The 23118-nt window shown below is 36.6% G+C and overlaps 1 protein-coding gene across 5 annotated transcripts in view; it reads right to left on the reverse strand.

Annotated features, from left to right (window-relative positions):
* KLHL32 (kelch like family member 32) overlaps positions 1-23118 on the reverse strand; it is a 121547-nt gene that overhangs the window by 91605 nt on the left and 6824 nt on the right. For 3 of the 5 annotated variants that reach the window (XM_053974410.1, XM_053974406.1, XM_053974411.1), the window contains exons 2-3: positions 4436-4518; positions 1735-1915 (exon numbers count right to left, since the gene is read on the reverse strand). In XM_053974410.1, the coding sequence (XP_053830385.1) occupies positions 1735-1915; positions 4436-4458 (204 nt within the window). In that variant the 5' untranslated portion in view covers positions 4459-4518. Of the gene's footprint in view, positions 1-1734; positions 1916-4435; positions 4519-20238; positions 20297-21215; positions 21267-23118 lie in introns of those variants that run through there. The other 2 variants (XM_053974407.1, XM_053974408.1) reach the window with 2 other exon arrangements.

Below are 23118 nucleotides of genomic sequence, written 5' to 3' on the forward strand. Positions count from 1 at the left end.
AAAATGCAAAGCAATTTCTGTTACAGCAGGGGATCATGATGAAGCAACATCAGCAACCATGGCAGCACAAACTATGCTGTAGCAGAACCCATAAGCATGCAGATAAGCTCAAAAAATGAGCAATCAATTGGCTCAACACCATCACAGCAAAAGTCACATCAAGGTTAATAACATTTCTTAAATACACAGAATAAATTAAGTCTAAATTCTAACCAAAAGTGAGAGAGAGTTGACAGGAAGATAAAAACCCTGCTCAGGTAATCAGAGATATAGAGAAGTTGTCATTACTGTATTACTACTGTAACAAGACAAAAAGATCCCCATAAAGAAGTTCATCACACTACAATTACTGTGTAGACAAAATATTTAATAAATTTACTTTGTTAGGGAAAATAGATCTTTAAATTAATTTCAGCTTTACTCTCTGATTAACAATAGTATGACTCACACTTAAAAATACCAGTCAACTACAGAGCTATAGATGGTCCAACATTTTGAGTGGGCACATGGTAATGAAGGTTAGTAGACTTGCCTTATATGAAGGATACTTTTCCTATGAGCAAATGTGATTTTTCAGTTATTCCAATTCTAGATTGGAATTAGACTGGAATTGTCTGAATCAGATTTCCCAGGGGATATTTTATTTTACATCTTGGAAACACTTGTTTATGAAAGTTTTATCACATTTAAGAAATTACTATGGCTTCCTCTTTGAGAGCAACCATTTACATCACAAATCATTTACAGACAAAAATCCAATCTCAAGTTGAAATAAATTGCATTTATCAATCATGGTATCATAGAATGGCTTGGGTTGAAAGGGTAAAGATCACCTAGTTTCAAACCTGCTGCCATGGATACCTCCCACTAGACCAGGTTGCTCAGAGTCCCATCCAACCTGGCCTTGAGAACTTGCAGGGATGGGGCAGCAAAAATTTCTCAGGGCAACCTGTTCCAGTGCCTCACCAGCCTCACAGCAAAGATTAAATTTAAACTCCCTCAGCCCATACTTCCATGCTTTAATCACAGAATCATAGAAGGGGGCCATCAGGACCGTCAAGTCCAACTCCTGGCCTTGCAAAGGACACCCCAAGAGTCACACCACATGTCCAAGGGTATTGTCCAGTGCTTCTTGGACTCTGTTAGATGTGGTGTTGTGACCATTTCCCTGGGGACCCTGTTCCAGTGCTTAACCACCCTCTGGGTGAAAAACTTTTCCCGATATCCAGCCTAAATGCCCCCTGACTCAGCTTCATGCAGTTTCCTTGAGTCCTGTCACTGGTCACCAGAGAGGCCATCAGTGCCTGCCCCTTTGCTTCCCCTCATGGGGATGTTGACAACCACAGTGAGGTCTTCCCTCAGTCTCCTCTCCACCATCTTCTAATCACAACTCTCATATGTTCTACAAAAATTTCTACATACTAAAATATCTTCCACTTTCTCACTTTACTGGGGCCTTAAATTCATAGAAAGATGTACACTGCCTATCTCTGTTGGGGGCAGAGGGAGAGGGAGACTTACCATAAATAATTATTTTAAAAATCTGATTAATATGCTTAACATTTCTTTCCTATGGATATTTAATGTTGCATACTCTACCAAGTGTGCAATAATCCTGCATTTTCCAAAGGCTCAAATTTAAATCTTGTTCAATATGATAACTATAATTGCCTCCATCCCCCACAATGATAATTTTTAATATTATTATATAAAGAGAAAAATCTTGGGACTTACTCGGAAGTAGTCACTGCAGGCTGCCAGGACTGCTTTATGTGCATGGAATTTCTGCTCTTCAGCAATTAGGGTAATATCACAAAGTATGCCATCACTTCTTTGTTGGTTCAGAGCTGCCAGGACAGCATCGTTGTGGGAGCTAGACTGACAAAGCCTCTGACCTGTCAGCATTTCCTGAACACTGAGAGGGGAAAGGGGAAAGATTCTGTCAAAAAAAACCCCATGTACAAAACAAGCACATTCTGTCAGGAATACAGAACAACTTTTTTTAAGACAAGATAGTTTGATAATTCTTGGAAAGCAAAAAAGTCATGAACCCTGTCAGGCAAAAATCTTTACACAGCATAGACATCAGAAGAAAAGCTCAATATAACAAAGTATTATGAAAACTGATTATATACTCAAATTTAAAAACCTCAGTGGTTCTGATTTCTCACTTCATGTACCAGAAGTCAGCTGAACTCACAGGATTAATTCATTTTAGGATTAAATGAGAACGATAGAGGGCTTAGGTCAGTGGATCACCAAAAAACTTTAAGTGGTTCAAACTGAAGCACTGGTGAAAAGGAGGGTATATGTACATATGCAAGAAGTTCTACTAAAAAGAATGATGCCTCATGGTCTCAGGTGGCCTGTTTAAGTCTGATGCTGAGTTACTGAATGTTTTCAGACTACTTCAGGCTATTCATATTTATGAAATGCTGTGGTGTTTTTTTGATTGTCTGTTTTGTGTTGGGGGAAGGGAGAAGATGTTTGCTCAATTTTAAAATGCCAAGGTCTCCTCCACCTCTGAATATTTCCATGTATGAATTGCATATAATCCAGTCTAGGACTGTCTGATTGCAGCTTCCTTTTTTTGCATCAGAAGGAAGATAACTGTTGATGTAAATGGAAACAAATCAAAACATATCAGCAAATCCTGTTTGGTACAAAACAATGCAATTGATTTGAGCTCTGTGAGACTATCAATTTCAATTGCCAGAGAATCCACCTATGTGTTTATAGAAGGTGAGTTTACAGAGAGTCAGTCATCTCAGTATAAATGAAAGTGAAGATTTTTTTAAAAGGTGTGAGTAACCCATCATCTTTCCAGCACAATCATGTCATGCACTGCATACATGTACTATGCAGCAGCTGTGTGGCTGCAATAATCTTTCTCTGCCCACCCTACTCCTGCACCTCAAGCACCTGTAAACTACTGTAGACCTGCCTTGCAGACTGTCTGCTCTAATCTAACCTTTTAGAAAGAGAACAACTAAAACATTACTTCTAGAAGAAGACTGGCCAAAGAGAAATAACACAGGAGCAAAGTGTATCTGAATTTTACTGCCTCTCTGACAGTTTAGGTTTCACATATGGACATGCCCTAAATACATTTCAAAAGGACTCATTCAAATTATTCTTTTTTCTTCAGCTGTTCTGTTTGTGGAGCCCAACTCATTCTAAATGACAGTTATCAAGAAATCTAACTTGCTAAACACCAGAGAATTATTTCTCTTCTGTTATAATAACTCTTCTCTTCAGTTATTTCTCTTCTGTAATTTCTATAGCAAAGTGACTAAAACTAGGGCAAATATAATACATTAATGATACCCTGAAATGGTTTCTCTTTACTTCTGTTTTTATTAGCCTCTCTCCAAGTGTGGTAAATCAAGACCTTAATTCCTCTTGCTTTTTTCACCATCATCCAGAGGACTATTTCATTGAATAGAGAACATATCTGGGATTTTAAACTGAGTTCTATCATAATCCATTTTTCAATTCAGTGACTAAAGTGAAAAATCAGTTGCCTGTAACCCTTGTGCTAATAACATATGAAGAATACATACACATGAAAGGCAATTTAACTGGAATTTATGAATGAAAATACATAGAATAATTAAACATAACATGACTGATTATTTGTAGTGATATTGTCAGCTGATCAATTCAATAGCTATAAAAGCAAGCAAGTTCTGATTCTCTTCTGCTGCAGAATCATGGCAGGGAAGGGGGAACACAATTGGAATGATACGGTGTCCCAGTCATATCACAGAGTTTTCTGACCTCCCAGATCAGCATGTTAACTACTATGTAAAACAGAACCACCACCATATCACACTACTGCAAAGTTCTGCAGAAAACCAATTCAGTTAATAAATTCTGCAGAGTGTTCTGTCTGAAAGAACCATGTTCTGCTCCCAGAAAGTAATTAAGTTATAAATGACAAATTCTCTGCTGCAAGAATGGGCAGTACAAACATATGAGAAAGGCTACACTGGGAAAGAGACAGAAGGGAAGGCAGAAAGATGAATTTGGAGAGAACCTTGGAAGACATTTCACATAACTGGAAAAGTAGCATGTCCCAAACAGTGGAACACTACACAGACCCAAAATTATCACCAGCCACCATTTCAGATGCATAAATGTAAAATTCCAGTTGCTTCCACAACCAAAAATTCCAAGTATAAACTAAGGCATAAATAAGATAAGGTATGAAGAGACTGTGGGCCTCCAATCAATCCCAGGCACAGTCTTCCTTGCTTGAGATAAGAAGCAACAAGGTAATATTTTGCAGATTATAACAAGGATATGTATTTAATAATGTGAATTCCTATCTAATGAACAAAATCATTAGTTTTACTCTTTTCTACTTTCTTAAATCTTTGGTAAACATCATCCTAAATGTTAATAACTTCCTACACATTACCAAGTACTATACCTCAGGCACCTCTCAGATGGCATCCTTCAGTCTTCTGAATATCAAAATTTATAATCCTCTAGGGAAAGCTGTGAGTGTTCCAGCTAGAAAAAGAGAATAGAGAGGAACATTAAAATTCAAAGCATACACAGCCTCAGCCTTAAAGATCAATACTTTCATGATGTGCAATTCAAAAGCAACTTTCACTGTCTAGATTTGAGTACAGTCTGAAAGTGGCCTTTCCTCTAGTCTTTTTTTGAGATTCACACCCTGCCACCTGAACATCCTGCATCTACTGCCCTTGAGGAATGCTTTCCACAAACCCAGGAACACACATAATTTCAAAAAAGCTGAAGAATACTGAGGAGGGAAGTAACTGTACCAAAAATCCTTCAATAGGAAGAGCAAGCCAAAGGCAGGTATTAGTGTTTGCTTGCTTCCCAGAATAACACACAGTTTTTATGTTCAATGATCCTACGGGTCTTTTCCAACCTAAAGGACCCTATGATGCTATAATGATTCTGGCAAATATAGGCAGTATAGTACAATCATTTTTATAAACACAACAGCTCTTTTTTTAAAAGGCAGAATACTGAAGTGACCATATGAATAAACACAGAACAGCTGAACTGTCCAAAGACCTAAGTTATTGAAAACAGGGCTGTACAGCAAATTTTTAACTGGTGTAGCAGCCAGCACAGCTGACATTTCAACTTCATATAAGAATTATAAAAGAAAAAATAGGTTTTAACTGAATAGTCAAAAAAAGAAAAGTACACTACTTTGCTTATTTAAACCATGTGTGGATTGTCTAATGTAACTCAGTTGAAGTAACACAATTCAGCAAAATCAGAAGAATGGAAAGATTTCCATATTTTTCTCTCTTTTCCAAAAAGACTGCAATTCTGAGCAGATGGGTGAGGTCATAGAGAACTTATGCTGATGGTTCAGTGGGATACTAAGCAAATGGGTATGCAGTGCTTTCCAGTGGTGGTTTCAGAACATTTTGCTCTCTCCATCAATGATCACCATTCTAGTTCTATTAAGGCAATTCACCTTATCCTTCAAGAGACAGAAAAACACAGCATATTAAGTTGGTATTATCAACTAAGGAAGCAAAAACACTTCTGATCAATGCACCTGCTCTTGCATATACCCATAGGTCAGTACTGATGTCTGCCTTTCAGAGATGCTGCACCATCCAGAGACAGGGAGAGAACAAATTCAGCCTTTCTCAGAACTTTGAGAGGTCCAAACTCTCTGGCCCACACACAGAAAAAAAAAGCCCAAACCACAAGCAGCAGTGAGAGCACAGAGAGGAAGGATGAAGACCTGCAGGGAAAAGCATTCCTTCTACAATAATTAAGACACATACATCAAAGAATTAACAAAATATTCAAACAGTCCCACACTGCATTTAGTGATTTTACAATATCAAACCAAATTTCCCTAAACTTCAGCACTCCTCCTTTCTCTTCCAAAGCTCCAGCACTGCATGCCTCACTTAAATGTACACCATGTACACAAGTGTGTAAATCATTATATCAATACTGCACTGATTTTATCTAGCCATACAGAATTAAGTCAGCTCAACATTTTTAATAACAGGAAATTTGAAAGCATTATTTATTCTTACTGAAGAAAAAGAATTAAGGAGGCACTTCCACCTGTTGTATATGAATGCTGTGCCAGAACAGTTCTAAAATCATTTGCACCAAGAGTTTATTTCTATTTTAGACAGCTGGATACATCTCCATTATTTAAACTGTGGTACCTAAGGAAACTCTTTGCATTAGAATGTTTAAGACATACTATTGTCTTTCTATTTAACTACTTTAAGTAATCAAATCGGTTTAAAAGATTAGTTTATAAACTTAAGGATAAGACTTTTGGTTTAAATGGAAAACTTTAAATCCACCTAAATCCTTCTGTTATAGTGAAATACTCCTTAATGCTGGAAATTAACAGGAAAAATATAGGCCAGACAGAAAATGCTCATTACATCCTAGGTTTGAGATACATGCTAAAATTGCCAAAACCCTTTTTTAAAAATAATATATTATTTCACTTTTTGTGATTTTGTGATGAACAATAATTCCCAATACTATAGTATTTTACAACTAAAATATATTTTCTTATTGCTCCATTAGTTTTCTCACATCCTAGAATAGTGCTAAAATTAAAAATTTGCAAATTAATAAAACTAGTAATGATTCAGCTAGCACTGGAAGAACATCATATTTTGGTAGAGAATGGTGCACCATTCCTAAATGGGGAAAAAAAAAACTCCACAACAGGGTTTCCTTATGTAAACACAGTGTATCTAAGGATTCCAAAGGTAAAAGAAATTTCAAAAGAAATCGCACTGTCCATGCAAACGATTATGACAAACTAATACATCAAAACAGTGTTTGCTCTGTTTGCCTGACAAAATGTCAGTCTTTCTATATATATGTTGCAGTCTTATGACACAGCAAAATAAACAGAAAGTTTTTTGCACTCTCAGGAAATCTTGGAATGAAGAGTCACTCTGCTGCATCCATTGTACACTGTTAGGCTATGCCACTTCTTTAATCTGAATCACCAGTAGAGTTCAGGAATTATTTGTTCAAAGATTAGTAAAAAAAAAAAAAAAGCATTTAAGTAGGCAGTATTTCTTCCTTTATTTGAATTGGATATCACACTGGTTTGGAAATATTAGACAAAGTAGGTTAGCATCCAAAAATACTGGCAGAATGCATGTGCCCTTTTCCAGAACAAGTCTCATTCATTTCAATTGATCTTGAGAAGCCAATACCATATTCCTAGTTTACACATAATGCATGAGGCATTGGAAGAATTTCAGTTACACCTTTTCTCATCCTTTTGATGGGTTTATTTGGGGGGGTTTATTTGTTTTTCTTGTGTCATTTAGAAACAAACTGAAAGCAAGAACATATTTCTGATTAATTCTTGAAAATACAAGCCACCAGAATATGGAGTAGATTAAGGGGGGAAGGGTGTAGGAGATCAAAATAAAATTAATATTCAATCTACTTTCTGAAAATAATTTAAATGTCCCGAAATTCACTATTTCCTCCCCCTTGACATAACAATCTTTTTTTTATTTTGCATACCTGATTTTACAGAGTTGCCCAAACCATAGTCAGATCATCACAAAACTTATTCTGTTGCATAAACAGGCTCTGTATTTTATACTGGGTAGCTAAGAAACATTTTTTCTTATTATGCTTCCTTTGTCTTGCAAACTAGTAAAAAATGTATATTCATAATGGAAATGAAAATCTATTAATAATGACTGAAAACATGCAGGTTTTCTACATAATTCAAACTTATATAAAATAATTACTACCTTGGTGGTTTCATCATTAATTTTCCCAATTGCTCTAAGTAAATAAGAATTGAGTTACAATCAACTTCAGTGTGAACTCACTTACAGAACACGATATAAGCATTGTTTCTGTTAGGTCAAAAATGAAATTATTTTAAAACCCTGATTTTAAATGTGTTCTTAATACAAAAATAAAATAGCATTGGATAAAAAGCTTGTACTCTTTTCTTTACTAAGGTAATTCCTTCTTAGGCAGGAGTTACTAAACTATCCCACTCCCATCCCTTGAGTCCCAGCCTAGGTTTAGGAGAAAGCAAGAGTTCTGTTACCTATGTAGGAGTCAGAAAAATCCCACTTGACTGCCTCCACGGTTCTAGGGAACACACTGTGCTGTGGTGGGAGAGGTGAGACTCTACCCTCCTCAGATATTTGGTGAGACTGACCAAAAAAGTGAGAAAAATCAATGTGAAACACAGGCAACTTCCACTTCACAGAGTTCAGCTTAACACAAGATTCAAGAGATAATAAAAGATGCTTTCATAGACAGAAGAAATGCTCTCTTGCAAACATGGCCAGGATCAGAACTCCTTTAAAAGACAGGGTGGAAAATTACAGAGCATTTGATGTCTTCTATCCCATAAAGAAAATAGCTTAACCGTGAAAAGCTGCAACACAAAATTTAAGCTAAATATCTTTCAAACTGTTCACTCAGATGCAGGCAGCCAACATACATAAATCTTCACTGCAGCCAGATGCAATCTCTGCTCTTGTGACAATCCACATTTGGAGGGAGGCAGAAGAGCCAAGAACCCTTGGGGATGTCTGCAAGGAGCCAGAGCTTGGCTCCTCACCACTGTCTTTGGGAGCTGTGGAGTCCTTTACACTGGCACCACTTAAGGCACCTTTCACCTAGCTGATCACAAAGAAAGTTGCTGATTTTCTGTTTACCACTAAACTTCACAGAATGGTACTGCATTAGTTAAGTACTGCTCTGCCTTTAAAGTCCTCCAGTGTATGAAAAGCCCTCTAATTTCTTTAAATTTTTACTTTGAATTGGGAAAGCTACTCATTTATTGATTACCACATTACTTAAAACAATGCTGCTTATCAAAAATAGATTTCAAGTAATTAATTTTAACTCACTCAAGCCACGTAGCCAAACTCTGAGTATTTAAGCACAGATTTTAATCTCATTTCACACAGGTAGCTTTTAGTTACATTCTGAGACTTCATTTCATTTGTCAGTAACCATAAAAAGCTGTTGATTCATAAAACTTCACATTAAATGTGGTTTTTTTTTTTTTTCATTTCTCTGGGTACAGATAATGTATCTTTTCAGATAGCAATATTTCATTTTGATAGATTTACTAACATTCTTAATTATGACTGTTGTTATGTTGGAAAACAGTAACTCAAAATTACATAAAACTTGCTGTGTGCCAAACTGTTTTACATAGAAATTTATTAAAATTCACATGCTCAAGAACTGGTTAAAAAGACTAAAAATACTGAATATATAAATAATTCAAAAGATACTTTGCATTTTCAAGCAGTTATCTTTAATTACTTATCTTCTTTCCCTCAAGCCACTCCTTTTCCAAGTGTGTATTTTAAGTATTGAAAAACACTTCTACTTTAACTCACACCACTTCAACAAGATGCATGGACAAAGTGAAGGGATCATGAGCTCTTTCCTGCAAAAAATTAAAATTTTGAACCGACTGGATAAGTCATGAAGATAAAGCATTTGTATGCAATGAAATGGTATTTTCACTTTGACAGCTCCAAATATCTCGTTTAAATTTGGCCTTTTTAAAAAAAAAAAAAGAAAATACAACATGGAAAAGCTAACAGAAGTACACTATATTAATTTCATTCCAGAATGGCATCATAGCACATCCTGAGAGGCTGCCATGGATACAGAATTAGACCATTAAGACTTACCCATGACAATTTTCTATTCCAGCTTGGCTCCTTATTCACAGGAGCTTCTGCCTGTGGTTTTAGTAAGTCAAAATAAATCATCCTTTCAAGCTATACTTCACCTTCTCTCAAAGTAAGAGTCTCTTCGGAAACAAAACTATGGGGTTTTAATTCACAGAAATTAAAAGACAACATTGTCTTCTACTTTTTTTAAATCACATCTCTGCCAAATTAATTTGTCAAAAGGAAAACACTTGGAAACAGATTTAAAGTTTGACCACAAACCTGCTCTTCTGATTATATTAACACACTTTTCCCATATGCCTGGGAGACAACGCTTTTTCCTCTTTTCACTATCCTTGAGAATTGACATATTTTTCTCATTCCATAAAATATGTTCAAGAATGTCAAGAGTGAGAAAAACTCTGCCACTACCCAATGTTGTCAGTGAAATCATCACTCAGCTCAAACACAAATTGGTCAACTAATTTAGTGCCTCAATACAGTGAATTTCAGAAAAAGCTTTCATAGTACTGGAAAACCCCTTAGATTTAATATAAATTACAAAATTAAGGGAATAAAAAAATTGAAAACTGGGACTTGTTTGGGAAAACAGAAGTCAGTCAAAACACCTCAAGAAAAAATTCAGCAAAATAAATATAAAATAAAACCACAAAAAATTCAAACTCTTACAGTCTTCTGATTAATTACAAACTATTTTCTTGTGAGACTGGAAAGGGCATTGCTATCTTCAGGCCATCAGCTATAGTCAATTAGAATAATGAGGTTTATTTTCTATTACTACCAAATTACCATCTGACTTTACAGAATAACTAAGATCTTAAACCACAAAAATATAAAATGAAATAACAGGGCTAAGGGCTGTATGAGTAGAACAACATCTTTATGCTTTTGTATCTTCTTTGTGGCGTTATATCTTCTACATATCTCAATATATCGGCTTTCAGAAGATTTTTTTTCTGAATATACATTCAGATAAAATAAAAAGACAGGCCCATGGTCATCTGTGTAACTTAAGGCATATTTTATCTAAACTACCACCTGAGAAAGAGGTTGTTGCATTACAGTGATAAAACCATAGACAATCATGTAACCCAACTGGAAACGACACAGATGAAGTCTGATGATTTTGAAGACAAGATTTGCTTCCAGGATGTGTGCACACAGTTTCATTATTTCATTTGAAAAAAGACAACAGTTTTATACAACTGTAGTAACACACCTTCATGCTCTATCATCTTAGCTTTTCAGAGCACTCACGGTTGCTGTCATTTAAGTTCTGATACTAATTACTCACCTGCTCAAAGGAGTAGGACATAACTCCCAGCAGATTCATTAATCATGGTTGGGAGAACAATATTACAACTTGATCCTGATCTCATTGAAGAAATCTCAGCTCATGGCAGAAGACTGGACTAGATGACCTTCAAGGGTCTCTTCCAACCCAAACTATTCTATATTTCTATGAATTTATTTTCTCATCTTTCTGAAAGATAAGCAACAAATATGCAAAGCAATCTCAAAATGAAGTATCTAATCCATACATTGAGCTCACTGTTGTTATAAGGGACAAGTCAAAAGGTCTCTGGTCAGCTTTAAGGCATTCTGCTGCTGGCATAAATCAAAATCTTTGTCACTTTGCAAAACTATGCTTTCAAGATTTTTCCTCTAGACTTCACAAAAAGGAAATAAAAGACAAGGCAACTTTAGTAGTTTGTAACTGCATGTTATTTTGGAATTTGATTTGCGTTTTCATTGGATTAAAAAAAAACAAAGAACCCCGTTCTTCAAGTCTAAACTTATATTTTTAGAAAATTTGTCAAGTTTGTTGCAAAATCATAGAATGGTTTGGGCTGGAAGAGACCTTAAAGATCATCTAGGTCCCAGCCACCTGCCAGGGACAGGGACACCACTCTCTAGCCCAGTTTGCTCAGGGCCCCATCCAACATGGTCTTGAACACTTCCAGGCAACCAGAACTTCTCTGGGCAACATGTTCCAGTGCTTCACCACCCTCTGAGTAAAGAATTTCTTCCTAACATCTAAACTAAACCTGCTGTCTTGCAGTTTTGTCCCTTGTACCTTGTCCTGACACTACATGCTCTTGTAAGAAGCCCCTCTCCCACCTTTTACAAGCCCCGTTTAGGTATTGGAGGGCTGCTAGAAGGTCTCCCTGGAGCTTTATCTTCTCATTTTTGAACAACCCCAGCTCTCAGCCTGTCTTCATCGGAAAGGTGTTCCATCCTTCTAATCATCTTTGTGGCCCTCCTCTGGATCTGCTCTAATAAGTCTACAAATGTGGAAGGCTTCTCCAAATCAAGACAGAATGTTTTATAATGGGATGTAACAGAAATTTAACTAGAAAGATCATAATTATTTCTCCTGATAATTCTAGAAACAAACATGGAAAGGGACATACAATAGCAAGGTGTGGTCGGAAATGGTGTCAACTTCACCAGGGTCTCACTCACACATAAGTCTTAGATTTTTAACTTTCACAACCATCAAGATGCTTTTATTGAACACAACAATTATTCTTTTCTAGAGTATTAAGAGTCAAAAATACATAAACATGTTTTTGAAACTACTTCAAATCTGCATATAGACTACACCAGATAGGAATATACAGTACTGTATCTTGACAATAGGGCCACATGAACTTTTCAAATCTATGAACATAAAAAAAACCACATAAAAATATTAAGAAAAGTGTGATTTCTTATTAGTGTATAGTCTTGCATAACTGAGGTGATCAGTTATGTGTCTACATGGCATTTCCAGTGAACAACTATTTATATATTTCAATAAAATCAGAGAGTTTATACATCTCTATGGGACCTACAATAGCCATTCAACTTTCTCTGTGAAATAGCATTCATGAAGTTAAAAGGCTGTGACTACCAGCAGTTAAGTAAACATGTACTTCCTAAGAATGGCCTTCAGTAGCCACAGGGTGGCAGAACTATAATTCAATATAACTTTCAGGACAGTGACAGTATGTCAAAGAGTGGGTTTTCCCCCCCTTACAGCATAATTACAATAATGTAAAATACTTGTTCAGTGTCCAGTTGGTGCTTTCAAAGCCAGGAATCAGAGGGGAAAAAAAAAATGTCTGTACATAAAAGTACAACTACACAGCAGTTCTATAAACATCAAAACACTGCAACGTGTTACTGACCTCCATATTTCTATTTTGAAAAAAATATTCAAGTCATAGAGTAACTGATCACTAAAATTCCTATCAATTTTACCCCATACAGAATCAAAGAATCACAGAATGGATTGGATTAGAAGGGCCCTTAAAGATCATCTAGTTCCAACCCCCCTCCCATGGGCAGGGTCCACTAGACCAAAGTCCCATTCAACCTGACCTTGAACATTTCAGGAATGGAGCACCCACAGTTTCTCTGGGCAACCTGTTCCAGCACCTCTTGGCCCTTTGAATAAAGAATTGCACCCTGGCATCTAACCTAAACCTTGTAAAACCATTCCCCTTCCCCTATCATTACCTGCCTAAGTCAGTCTCCCTCCTTTTTTATAAGGCCCCTTATTCTAAGGCCACTGTGAGGCCAGACTCCAAGTTGCCCTCCAGGTTGAACAATCCCAACTGTTTCAGCCTGTCTCTGCAAGAAAGGCGCTCCAGCCCTTTGACCACATTTGTGATCCTTCCCTGGACTCTTTCTTGTGTTGAGGACCCCAGAACTAGACACATAATTGGCTTATGGACTTTTCCTCCACTCTTCAATGTAAGAGAACAAAGATATTTGCAAACACCTTTCTGTTAAGAGAAATGGGCATCAGAAGATTTTCAACAGCTTTAAGCAAATTGGGCAGTGTGATTCACCTTGATAATGAAACACATTTTGATGAGGCCAAGAGGGAGATGTCAAGTGAGAAAGAAGTAGGAAGAGGAAACAAAAACAGCATGGAGGAAGCTGGATGAAGACCTGCTACAGTTACTTCCTGGGTTTCCTCTTTTGCAAAGGGGAAGGGGAAACAGTGGAATAGTACACAATTCTAAAATCAGATTAATATCTGAGAAAATAGAGTAGAAAGCATGTCTTTTTCTGCAGTGCAATCGTAGGAAGAGAAGCTAGAGGTGATCAGGGAATAATTCCAATTGCTGTACAAGAAGCCTGAATGCTCAGGAGAGCAGACTGTGAAAGCACACAGAAGAAAGACAAAGAGACAAGGGCAGGGAAGATCCTGGGCTAAAACATGTATGTGACAAAACCAGCAGATTGAGAAGAAGGCAAATAAAATAATCAATGTCTATTAAAGCCCATTCTGTCTAGATTTTAGACTAGAAATCAAGATCACCAAGTCTTGCACCTTTTTGTGTGCAAAACATTTGTTTTCCCTTTCTGCTTACTGTGTGGATTATAGTGAATAATTCCTAACAGTTTACTTATCTTACTGCTAATGGTTCCAATCAGGCTGCTCTTCCATTCACTTGGTACAGCTCTTCAAAATTTTTTAGTTTACCTTTGAGAAAGTGTGAAAGGGTTACATGCTCATGAAACTAAGAATGCTGGAAAAGGCAAAAAGCTATGTGCTCCAATACCAAAACTGAAGTTCCCTACAATCAGCTTACTACAAGAAAAGGCACAGGTATTCTTAAGTCCATCACTTCTTAAAACATGAATGTTTGAACTCCCTTAGGGCCCTTTTTCTACACTTAAATTGCATCAAAACTTCTAAAAGCCTGGCTAATGCCATTCCAGCATAAACTCTTGTATTACAAGGATGCCTGCATTACTGTTTAGCTTTAAGGTGCTTCAAGTATAAAAGAAATTTCTACATATAGCTGTTCATAATTGACTCAGAAGTTTAAGTAGGAGTGACAGGACCTGAAGTTAGCTAGAATTCAGAAGTAAATCCATCTAATTTAGACCTTTTCCTTACAACAAACTCAGATCAATTGAAACACTTCTTTACTGAAAAGATATATTTGATTTAAGCATTAAATAAATCTAGATTGAAAGAGAAAATCAAAACTAATTAGATGACCAGAATAAATAAGATCTACAGAAAAATTCTGTTTGTGGGTGAGAAACAGTGGGAGAAAGTGGAAAGGGTTGCCTGTCTCCAAGTTGTATTACACACTGCAATCACAAAAGCCATAAGCAGTGAAGCCTGCACAGTCATCTCTTCTTCTAGCTCTTTACCTTATTTTACAGTGCCTTCTACAGATTAAAAAACCAAAAACTTGTATTTTAGGAAAGACAGAATTTCCATTATGTACATATTTTGTTACTGTAAGACCATGATTTCTTATATTCACCGCCAGCAACATGTTTACACAGTCATTGATACCTCTATAACCTCAGTGAGCCTAGCTAGACAAGTACACAGATAAGCCTGGCCTGGGACAGGCAAAATGGCACTGAAGATGTCAGATGGATTTTTTGCATAGACAAAAATCTGCAGGAGTTTTGCTATGCACACAGGACTGTACAAACCATAGCTGGACAAAGGAGAAAGCTCTTACAATACCACTAGAAGGAAAAATGCTCTCCACTCAAGAGGGATATCAATGGGCAGATTTGTTAGGGTACTGTGGCCTTCTCCCTGCTCCCTGTGAGTACAGTCTGCTAGAGTGTGAGCTTTGGAAGCACTGGGACAGCTGGGAATGGTACAGTTCCTACCAGAAGAAGCTGTGGTTCATGTATCTGCTGGGAACACGAGGGAAAACATCAGGACACCTGACTGCTTACACTGATAAACTGCTGAATGTCCTGCCCAAGCTGGTAATTGATTGAGTGGATTCTTTTTCTCCAAGGATTTAGCCAGAATCTAGATTTCATGCTAGAGTATTTTACTGAAATAAGAGATCTCCTTTTTTCTCTCATCCTTTACTCAACACATTTAATTCCTAACACAGACTTTATTCAATATTCCAGACCAGCTACCTAGAAAATGTTCTGATACCAACCACTGTCATTAAAACCCAGTGTCAATACAATAAATAAAAATTCCCTCAGAGCAGAAGGGACATACCAGGTAGGGAGGGGAGGTGACAGGAAATATAGTCTAAAAAATCTCACAGATGCATACGATATATTTGTAGTATGAGTCATAACTTTGACAATGTCTTTAAAAACTCAGTTTAAGGAAATACTTTTTACTAAAGTAAAATATCACTCTAATTAAGCTCTATCAAATAGGTTAATAGAGAAACATATAAGTTCTTGTTTGGAAACAGAAGATTTGCATGTGCTCTATTCTCTGCTTTTCAGAGACAATCCAAGAATTCATAATTTAAATCCTTTGGGTACACACAGATTTAAAGACAGTCCTAGATCTATTTTTAGGCAAATGTTACATCAATACTTCTTCGATTATTTAAACAAACAAAAAAAACCAAAACAAAACAAAGCCACAAAACAAACAAAACAAACAAAAACCTCAAACAAACAAACCAGAAGCTACATTTCAAAAGAGAAGTAAAAACTTTTTTTTTAAACAAGTGGCTGTCTAAATTCCCAAGGGCACTTATGAAAGTCTGTATAAAGCTAAAGTTAAGTGCTTATTTGCAGAAGTGAAGAATTTAATACTTGTATACTTCTGATTTTTTCTATCAGTTAAATTGACATCTTTATATACATGCAAGCAACTTGCAGCTTGTTGAGTCGTTGTTCTGAAGCATCTGTCACCACCAGGACATTAAACTGATAGGCTCAGCAAGTCTCTAGGGTTTGTGAATACTCCTAGAAGCAAACATCAGACAATTTGTGCAGACAGACCTACATGCCTAACTGAAGTTTGTAAATTGAATGCCAGTCACTAGAATCCCACCATATTTGAGAAAGCTGAACAGTGCCAAGGAGGAGGAAAAAAATTAAAAAGGCATTTGTTTCCTTGTTTCTAAAATAACATTTATTTTTTAATTTAAGGGCAATAAAAACCACTAAGTGCTACAAATAGCTACTTATAATTTAAGTTAAAACACTGTTTCTTCTATAACTTAATGGGCACAAATTAACAGACATGGAATTCCTGTTGAACACTACAAAGTGCTATTTACTGTGAGGAGTTGTTAAACATCAGAACAGCTTGCCCAGAGAGCTTGTGGAGTCTTCATTCATAGAGATATTCAAAGCACCTCTGGACACCATCCTGGACAATCTGATCTAGCTGACCCTGCTTAAATAGGGGGCTTTGACTAAATTATGTCAAGAGGTCCTTTCCAACCTCAACAAGTCTGTGCTTTGTGCAATTCTCTGTGGTACAGCTGAGAAGACTACGAATGAACTGCATTGCATGCAAGAGCATATTAGTCCCATATGACCTATTTATTCCACATTCCAATCTTCTTGAAGGCATTTTATCTCATAAAAGGAAACAGAAGGGGCAAAAGGGGGAAATTCTATCAAAACCATAGCAAATACACATGCCTCTGTTATGTGTCCAAGTAGGGCACATTTATGAGTTTCATTCTTTTCCATTTATTGGAACTGCCTAGAAATCCTTTAAACTCTTGTCTAGAAATAATACCAATTCAAACCAAATGTATGTAGCACTAAATACTTCTTTTGTCATAAGCAAGTAGTTTTTCTTTTTTTTTTTTAATTTGGTAGCAATATATGTGCAACTACTGTTCATATGAAGTTTGATGATTATTTCACTTGATAACCAAAAATAATATTTTTAATCAATATATGCATGCACTTTATAATTTTTTTTTCCAATTAAACTCAAATAAGACTTGAATTCAGTTGATAGTATACAAAAATTTACTGCTATTTCAGACCCTGTAGAGTATCTAAGCCATCTTCCTGGCGTGGTGAGAAAGATGACATAGGACACACAGGACATTCAGTCCCTTCTGCACCAGTATCTCAAGTGGCACTAGACATTCCTATTCCAGAGAGTAAGCTGAGCCCTGCATGACTCCTGACAAAGAGCAAAAGAATTTATTTTCTTTAACTAAATTTCAGTCAGGGTATTTTCAAAGTTTTCCAACAGATGGTAATCAGCTAAAAAAAAAAAAAAAATCCAAGCAATTTAAAGCATCTTGAATAAATTTTGAACAATCAATAAAATTTTTGCTTTTAAATGTAATGCTTCTGAAAATCAAAAGGCAACAAATTAGAATGTATCAGAATTGAGCTGCACTAAGAAGCTTTCTGGAAAGATAATTCTGCTAACTGTTGATGTCTGGGAAAGCCACTGCTCCTGGAGGCCACAGCAAACATCTCTACCAAAACTACACTGCCAGGTAGAGAAGAAGATCAAAACAAAAGGAAACCATGAATTATCAAAGGGACAACAGTGGCCAATTACTATCATATCCCAGAAAACAATGAATATTTTCCTGGATGTGGTAGCAACAAAACTCTACAAGAGAGCCTTGAAGTGAGGCTCTTCCTCCAAATCTCTTCTTCATGGACATGTGTAAGGCCAAAATAGTCCCTTCATTCCTAAAAATGTTATTAAAGTACTCTAAGAAGTCAGAACTCCAACTAAAATTGAAAGGTCCACAATCTTTTTAGCAGAGCAAGGAGTTTTATCAAGATTGTGTTACACAGGTTTGGGTGGGGGGGTTCACATCAGTGTTGGCTGGTTTGGTATTTTTTGGTAGTGGAAGAGAACTTTCATCAAACAATTCATTTGACTAGATCTTATGTTGTTAATTGCTTTAACTGTGCATTTTATCTACAAGATCTCACATTAGCATTTTTAATTATTTAAAAGACATTAAATATTGCTGGTACCAGCAGGAGGAGATTAATTTCTTAATAATCACTCTTGTTTGAGAGTAAAGCATTTGATTCCAGCTGCTGTGGACCTTTAAACAAGCAAAAGCAACATTTGCTGACATAAAAGGGACAACCAACTCCACAAAAGAATGGTGATAAAATTGAACTGCCTATGTCCAACAAAACAATACTATTTTATACTAGACACTTGGCAAAATTTTAAAAAGTTAACTTAAATCTGAATTGTTGTATTTTCCTATATTATTCTGACTTATATGCTGTATCAGAACACTTCCACATTATTTTTAGTCCAGCTACTTCTTAATTAGTTTAGATTCCCAGCCTCTAACCCACGTGGAAGCTATCTAGGTTGCTTTTACATTTGGACCACACAGCAAATAATAAAATTTAAATACATTACTGTTAGTACAGATCTAGAAGAATCAATGGGACAGCAGGATCCCTAATATCAACTGAGTTTCTAAATCAAAATTAGACACAGACTGATTTAGGAAGGAAAATGCTAACTCAGGCTCTAACACTAGAGAATAGTTTTGTTGCAATCACAGGTCAGCCATGATCAGAAAATAAACACATTTTAAGGTACAAAATAGCCAAAATAAGCCATTCATGGTGGTTTCCTTCCCTGTCACCAAATGTATCTCCTGGAATAAAACTGTACCTGAAGCTCTCACCTCACAAAAAAGCATAAAGTTTATAGGGCTGAAGATTACTGAGAGAATCTTGAAAACATACTCTAACACCAGGCTTATGACTCCTACTGGGGAATGTCTGAATAAATGTGATTTCTGATGTCTGGGAACTGACTTTTAGACTTTGAATTCTTAAGAATGACAGTGCTAAGATTAAAAGCCATTCAATGATATAACAAGTAGAAGCTATTCATCAGTGTCTTGAGCTGGGAACAGAGACACAGTGGCCCAAAAAATGCTGACTGGCATAAAGATGGCCTGAAGCACCCACTCCTTTTTCCCTCCAATGGCCGAGCCCAAGGATGCTGCAGATACATCCAAGGACTAAGAGGATAATTAAATTGTGCTTGATTTCTCTTTATCAAATGGCACACACGCAAGAAGCTGGATTTGAATCAGAGAATTTGCAGGGGACAGACTGCTCCTCACCTTGCCAAGGAACTGAGCCATTGCATTGTACAGGATCCAGCACTCTAAGCACACATTCACTGCTTCTTTTCCATCTTTGGACAGTAAGATGCCAAATGCATCCAAGAATTGCAGGACTACTTCAGCCAGGTTTATTCATTTACCTTAGTTATTGAACACTACAGTCACCCCCATCTAATCAGAAGACAACTGATCTCCAATAGATAGATAGATAGATAGATAGATAGATAGATAGATAGATAGAGTCTGAAAGATCTCTCCCCACCTTGAAAGCACTTTAACCTGTAGATCTGACAGTATTGTCAGTCACTGAGCATATAGAAGCTCTTGCATCATCACTAGGACTGGCTTCACTGCTAGCTTGCTCTCAGGCTAACTCTTGGTTATATTTGAAACACAGATGCAAGTTTTTTCTTCTGTATTTATAGCAATTTCAAGATAACTAAATAAAGGCTTTGCCACCCATTTTTAGGAGAGGAAGAGCACAATCTGCACGCTAACTAGAACTAAAAGCTATCTATGAAATTCCTTTAGTAAGTTCTACTGGCAATACAAACCTTCTCAAAGATGAATCAGAGTCTGATGCAGCAATACTATTAGGATTCAATAGTTTCCTCAACTTATTACCATGTAAGTGTGGTCTTTGAAGTCTATTTCTCACAGAGAGAAAGAATAACATTTCTGAATCTGGACAGGAGTTTACTGACCTGCAGTTCCCAAGGGATCACCACCTCACCTGCATTCCACATAGCCCAGTGCAGAGACCTGCAAACATACAAGTAATTTCTAAACACATTACTCACACAAAATACTACACCACAAATAGTGTTCCTACATATTTGACTAATTTGTTCAGAGCTTAGTGGGTATCTCTACACAGCATAGTCAACTTGTATGCCCTAATGGCATTTTATGTAAAAGGTTTCATCTCTTCTGTAAAACACATTTCTTTTTCCTACCATCACAGTTACAAAGACATTTGAGCTATTAATAAAATTTCCCTGCCTACTTGGCTCCAGTGGAACTCTACAACCAAGAGATTCTCTGTGAAGACCCTAAGATTGCTGAAGACACATTTCCATTCCACACAGGGAATAAATAAGAAAAAGGATCAGCCTTAGCCATGATTTTTTTACCATTTCATCAGCTCCATTCCAAATCTGATCTAGTCTATTTTTTAAGGCTAGAGATTCTTTGGTATATTGCTGTGGTTGCACGAAAACCACAAAAAAATTTGCAAAAAAGTCAATATGAGTTATCAGCTACTAAGATACTCGGATATTACTCAATCACTAAAACTATGTGTCAGTATAAAATAAAAATGGAATACTGATTTTGGGGTTTGGTACAATTTAACTACTTAAAAAAACCCTATAAATGGATCCTTCAGCTATCCAACTGGAAAAGCCCTATTGACTACCTATTTCTTTATACCATAATGTTAAACTCAAAAAATCCCAAGAACACAAAATAATAAGGAAAATAACTTCCCTGTAGTAGGTAATAATCTCATTAAGTACTAAAAGAAGAGCTTTCCTTGTGAGAAAAGGCTTGTTAGGGGATTTTTGAAATAATTATTTTCTTTAGCTAACTACAGCATTTTAAGTGGCTGTAAGACTGTTAACATTCAGAAACAGGTAGCAAATGTTCTTGAAAATATCTTGGGAAGACACAAAAGACTCACAGCAGTATTGAATGCAGCTGAAGATTTTCACCCTTCTCTGAGGCTGGAGTTGGTTAAAATAATTTGCCCTTCTTTTCTTTAGATTTTCTAAAGACTGAAAACAGGAGAACATGAAATATCACTGAAATTTATCCCAGGTTCACAAACAATGTTTTTCAGTATTTGAAAATTATTTGCTTCTTTTGTTCACAGTCTCTTCTGCCTTTGCAAAGAATGAATAACAGCCCATCTTTTATTTGTTTTCAGTTTTTCACAGAACCAGTTTGTTATGACTGCTCTCTCCTACACAAAAGCTGGTCAGGGTTTCCAAACACCCTTCTGTTTATTTATGGCAAGCTGCAGTATAAACATTTGCTTACTACAAATCAGTGCCAGAAATTGCTAAATAAACCCACTGTTTTAACACCTTTTACCCCCAACTATATGAAAGAAAACTAAACAGTCCACATGCCTTTCTCTAGTCTGCATATATTCATCACAGGTCAAAGCAACCTTCTCTTCTTTCAAGACAGAATGGGTACAAGTTCAGCAGCAGTGCTGGCTTCTATACTTCCTTCTTTTGCCTGACTTGGTTTAAGACTGTAAGAGAGACTTCTGTGGGGCTGCTTTTTAATTTTTAGGGGGAGGTTTTTTATTTTTTCTTAAAGCTCTAAGAGACATGCTGGTGATCCAATCCCCAATACCCACAAAATATATCACAAAAAATACATCACAAACAGTGATGCCAGCAAAGCACATGAGCAACAAGCTGCAGCAGGAGGGCAGAGGGATCAGGAGAACCTCAAGCCAGTAAAGCTGCAGAACATCTTGTGTCAAAACAAGATGGATAAGGTGTCATAAACCCATTAGATGGAATTTTCTGATAAAGTCTGATTCTTCTGACAGCTTTCAAATGTGTGTAACAGAGATAAAGAGATGGAAAATAACCTTAGTTGACAACAGATAGAGGGGCTTTTTTTCCCTTTCAAATAGAAGGTTCTGAATTTACAGCTGAAGATTTTCTTCAACCATTCCCTAGCCCTCCTCAGTCTGAGACACAACTTTACTTGGACAAAAATTTCTGTTTCAAGGAAAAATACCTAAAAATAAAATATTAAATAATTTTTAATCTCTGGCCTTTAATTAGGAGCAGAAGTTGAATTATAAAAAGAATGGACAAGTGTTTAGACTTCTGTGCCTTCTCCAGCTCTAAGCAAAAGAAACACTTCTGTTCACACTTTTTTCTTTCCTCCCACAGACTATACGAACTAGTTCAGAAAAAAAAAACAAACAAACCAAACAAAACAACAAAGTCACAAAATCCAAAACAAACAGCAGAACAGCACCCTTCTCTCTTCTATCTTTAGATCCCTGTAGCTATATCACCACTTTTTTTTTTCCTTCTCCTTTTAGGTGTTCAGGGCTTGATCTGATTTGCTATGGGCTACTTGGTGATCACACAGTAATCTCCCTCACTACCAGGGCCAAAGAATAAATATATCAGGAGCTAAAGAAACAGCCTATGAAAATTCACTCCTTGGGTTTCCCACAACAATTTTCAACTCTCAAAGACAGGATGAAATGTAGAAACAATGTGTAATTCACAGAATCAACCTATGCCACTGAAGATGCTTTGACTCCCTTTCCCCTGCATGCCCCATGCTCTGCCACATATTATTGCCTCAGTGCACAGGTGACACTTGTGTTGCCACCAGACAAAATGCAGGCACTTGCTCTACTCCCCCAGCTCTGCAGTACACGCAGAGGGAGGTGGAAAGCTGGAGGTATTTATGTCTTAAACTGCTGCAAATTACAACTGACAAGCTTCTGCTACTAGAGCCTTAACTCTCTTCACCTACCCAGCAACACCCTAAAAATCAATGCAAGTCCATTGTGCAATAGTTAGTTCTAATTAGCAAAGACA

Source organism: Vidua macroura, chromosome 3 (assembly GCF_024509145.1).
Source record: "Vidua macroura isolate BioBank_ID:100142 chromosome 3, ASM2450914v1, whole genome shotgun sequence".
Lineage (NCBI taxonomy): Eukaryota > Metazoa > Chordata > Aves > Passeriformes > Viduidae > Vidua > Vidua macroura.